Below are 3970 nucleotides of genomic sequence, written 5' to 3'. Positions count from 1 at the left end.
AAACACATCTTGATCAAGATATATAATATTGATATATATTTTAAGGCGATTATTTTATACATCATATTCTACAGAATGACACAATTGCAAGTTAGATTAAAAATGTGCTATGAAGTCAAATGAATTTAGACCCAATGGTTTTTGTACGACAGGACGGTGCGGGGGGAGGGAATGTGTAATGGGATGGTGTGGTGGGAGGGAGGGAGGGAGGGAGGGAGGGAGGGAGGGAGGGAGGGAGGGGAGTGACGGGACGGTGTGGAGGGAGGGAGGGAGGGGGGGAGGGAGGGAGGGAGGGAGGGAGGGAGGGAGGGAGGGAGGGAGGGAGGGAGGGAGGGAGGGAGGGAGGGAGGGAGGGGGTGTGTGACGGGACGGTGTGGAGGGAGGGAGTGTGTGATGGGACGGTGGGGTGAGGGAGGGAGGGAGGGAGGGAGGGAGGGAGGGAGGGAGGGAGGGAGGGAGTGTGTGACGGGACGTTGCGGAGGGAGGGAGTGTGTGATGGGACGGTGTGGAGGGAGGGAGGGAGGGAGGGAGGGAGTGTGTGATGGGACGGTGGGGAGGGAGGGAGGGAGGGAGGGTGTGATGGGACGGTGTGGAGGGAGGGAGGGAGGGAGGGAGGGAGGGGGTGTGTGACGGGACGGTGTGGAGGGAGGGAGGGAGGGGGTGTGTGACGGGACGTTGCGGAGGGAGGGAAGAAGTTTCACTCCATGTAATTCCCTTTTATTCCCGAAATTCCTCAGTTTTCCCTCCTCTCCCATCCCCCTCGAAACATCCAGGAGTCAGACTTCGTCGTGGGAGAGAGAGACGATTGCCGGGATTTCAGGAATCGAATCCTCATTCCCGGAAAAGGGAGCCCTTGCCAGAGAAATCTGGGAACGGGAATCTGTAAACTAATGGGGAAAAAAACGGATATTAACTGTGCACCTGCGCTCCTAGATCCCTCTGGTCTACAACACTCCCTGTCTACCTGTGACGCTACGTTCAGGGAACTGTGTACCTGCGCTCCTAGATCCCTCTGCTCTATAACACTCCCTAACTACCTGTGGCACCACTTTCAGGGAACTGTGTACCTGCGTTCCAAGATCCCCCTGCTCTATAACACTCCCTGTCTACCTGGGAACGGTGTACCTGCGCTCCTAGATCCTTCTGCTCTACAACATTCCCTGTCTACCTGGGATCAGTGTAGCTGCGCTCCTGGATCCCTCTCTGCTCTATGACACTCCCTGTCTACCTGGGAACTGTGTACCTGCGCTCCTGGACCCCTCTCTGCTCTATGACATTCCCTGTCTACCTGGGATCAGTGTAGCTGCGCTCCTGGATCCCTCTCTGCTCTATGACACTCCCTGTCGATCCGTGAAGGTGTACAACTCACCTGCGCCTCTCCCTCTCTCATCTGCTGCCGGATTTCCCTCCGCGGTACCACATTGCCGACTCCTCTCCCAGTTGCGCGCGGTGCTCTCTCTTTGTGCCGGCCGACCAGGAGAGTGTAGAGGAAGGGGTCGAGGCAGCTGTTGGCGTAGGTCAGGAGGGCAAGTGCCTCGTTGACCACTCCTTGGGTGTGGAAAGAGAGCGGCAAGACCTCGAGGTAGAGAGGAACGAGTTGCCAGAGCCAGAAGGGGAGGAAGCAGAGCCAGTAGGTCAGGACAACCCCAGAGATGAGGATCACCACTTTGGATCGTGGCTTCTGACGAGGGTCTCCCTCCGCCCGCCGGCGGTAGTAGGCTCTGGCTAAACCAGCGTAGAGGCCGATGATGACCAGGCCAGGGGCCAGGACGCTCGAGATGAACAGCAAGGTGAGGTAGAGGCGATTCTCGTCTTCGTTCCACCTTGGGGAGCAGAGTTGGGCAATGTTCTCATCTTCTGTTGATCTTCTTTCCAGTTTAACGTTGAGCGTCAGGGGCAAGGTGATGGCTAGAGCGGCCACCCATGGGGCTAATATTCCCCGACGGCCGAAGGGCACCCCCCGGCGGGCGGCCAGGGGCCGGGCGATCGCCCGATACCGAACTGCACACAGGGCGGTGAGGGTAAAAATCCCAGCATGCATTGAAACCAGGTCAAGGGTCAACAGGAGACAGCAACCAATGGGGCCGAAGGGCCAGTCTCGATACAGGGCAGCGTAGGCAGTAAACGGAGCGGTGGAAAGATACAGGAGATCAGCCAGGGCGAGAGAGGAGAGGTGCCAGGAGAGAGGTCCTCTCTCTCTACCTCTCCATCGCCCTCTCTCCCTCGTTCCCTCTCTCCCTCTTCCCCTGATCCCTCTATCGCGGAGGCTGAGGGAGAGGGCGTAGAGGTTGCTCGCTCCCCCGAAGATGCAGGCGAGCCAGAGGGCAGTTCCCATTAGCCAGGACCAGAGAGAGGGTGGGAGAGAGGGGGGGTGAGAGGAGGGGGGGGAGAGAGGAGGGGGGGAGAGAGGAGGAGGGGAGAGGGGAGGGGGGGAGATGGGAAGAGGGGAGAGAGGAGGGGGGGAGAGAGAAGAGAGAGGAGGAGGTGAAAGGGGAGGAGGAGAGAGGGAAAGAGGTGAGAGGGGAGGAGAAGAGAGGGGAGGATGGGAAAGGGGAGGAGGAGAGAGGGGTGGGGAGAGAGAGAGAGAGAGAGGGAGAGTGAGAGGGAGAGAGGGCGTCCATAACTGAGTGGTTGGCGGGAGGTGATGTGATCATCTCCCCTCTCCCCCCTCTCTCTCTCCCCCCCCTCTCCCTCTCTCTCTCTCCCTCCCTCTCCCACTCTCCCTCTCTCTTTCTCTGTATCTCCCCTCTCTCTCTCTGTCTCTCCCTCTCTATTTCTCCCGCTCTCTCTGTCTCTCCCTTTCTCTCCCTCTGCCTCTCCCTCTCTCTGTTTCTCTCTCTCTCTCTCTCTCTCTCACCCTCGCACGCACTTAAACACAATCTTGTCTCCTTCGCTCTCGATCTCTCTCCGTCTCTATCCAGTACTCTTCATTTTTTTCTCTCTCTCTCATTCACCCTCTCTCCCTCTCAATCTCTCCTGCACACGTAAACACAATCTTGTCTCTCTCTCTGTCTCTCTCTCTCTCTCTCTCTGTCTCTCTCTCTCTCTCTTTCTCTCACTCTCTCTCTCTCTCTCTCTCTTTCTCTGCCTCAGACATTCCTGGCAGCCTGTGGAGTTCAGGCAGGCAGCCAAAGATGTCTGCAGCATGAGAAACAGACAGTCTACCTGGGAGAGAGAGAGGGAGGGAGGGAGGGAGAGAGAGAAGGGGGAGAGAGGGGGGAAGAGAGGGGGGTTGAGAGGGGGAGAGAGAGGGGGGAGAGAGGGGAGAGAGAGGGACAGAGAGAGAGGGGGAGAGAGAGAGGGGGAGAGGGTGAGGGGGGAGAGAGAGAGAGCGAGGGGAGAGAGAGCGAGGGGAGAGAGGGCAGAGAGAGAGAGGGGAGAGAGAGAGGGGAGATAGAGGGGGAGAGAGAGGGGGAGAGAGAGGGGGAGAGTGAGTTTTGCTTCACTCAGGAGTTTAGAGAGGTCAGGGTTATGTATCCTTCACTCTCGAAACATCCACGAGTCAGACTTTGTCGTGGGAGAGAAAGCCAATCGCCGGGAGGAGGTTTTTTTATAATTTTATAGGTTTCTATAAGATCCCTTCTCATATAAATTCTAGTGAATACAAGCCCAGTCTTTTCAATCTCTCCTCATATGACAGGCCCGCCATCCCAGGGATCAATCTCATGAACCTACGCTGCACTGCCTCAATTACAAGGATGTCCTTCCTCAAATTAGGAGACCAAAACTGTACACAATACTCCAGATGTGGTCTTACCAGGGCCCTATACAACTGCAGAAGAACCTCTTTACTCCTACACTGAAATCCTCTCGTTATGAAGGCCAACATGCCATTAGCTTTCTTCACTGCCTGCTGTACCTGCACGCCAACTTTCAGTAACTGGTGTACAAGGACACCCAGGTCTTGCTGCACTTCCCCCTTACCTAACCTGACACCATTGAGATAATAATCTGCCTCCTTGTTTTTGCC

At 56.6% G+C, this 3970-nt stretch overlaps 1 protein-coding gene across 1 annotated transcript; it reads right to left on the bottom strand.

The window, feature by feature from the left end:
• Positions 1–490: 490 nt before the first annotated feature.
• Positions 491–3042, bottom strand: LOC144592425 (urotensin-2 receptor-like). Its single transcript, XM_078397010.1, has 2 exons — positions 1370–3042; positions 491–887 (listed from the first exon to the last, which is right to left on the bottom strand). Exons 1-2 carry the CDS (start codon positions 2333–2335, stop codon positions 777–779), a joined length of 1077 nt encoding a protein of 358 aa, XP_078253136.1. The 5' UTR covers positions 2336–3042; the 3' UTR covers positions 491–776.
• Between the last annotated feature and the right edge of the window lie 928 nt (positions 3043–3970).

The sequence above is a fragment of the Rhinoraja longicauda genome, chromosome 3 (genome assembly GCF_053455715.1).
Source record: "Rhinoraja longicauda isolate Sanriku21f chromosome 3, sRhiLon1.1, whole genome shotgun sequence".
Taxonomy (NCBI): domain Eukaryota; kingdom Metazoa; phylum Chordata; class Chondrichthyes; order Rajiformes; family Arhynchobatidae; genus Rhinoraja; species Rhinoraja longicauda.
This window is presented reverse-complemented; position numbering and strand designations above follow the sequence as displayed.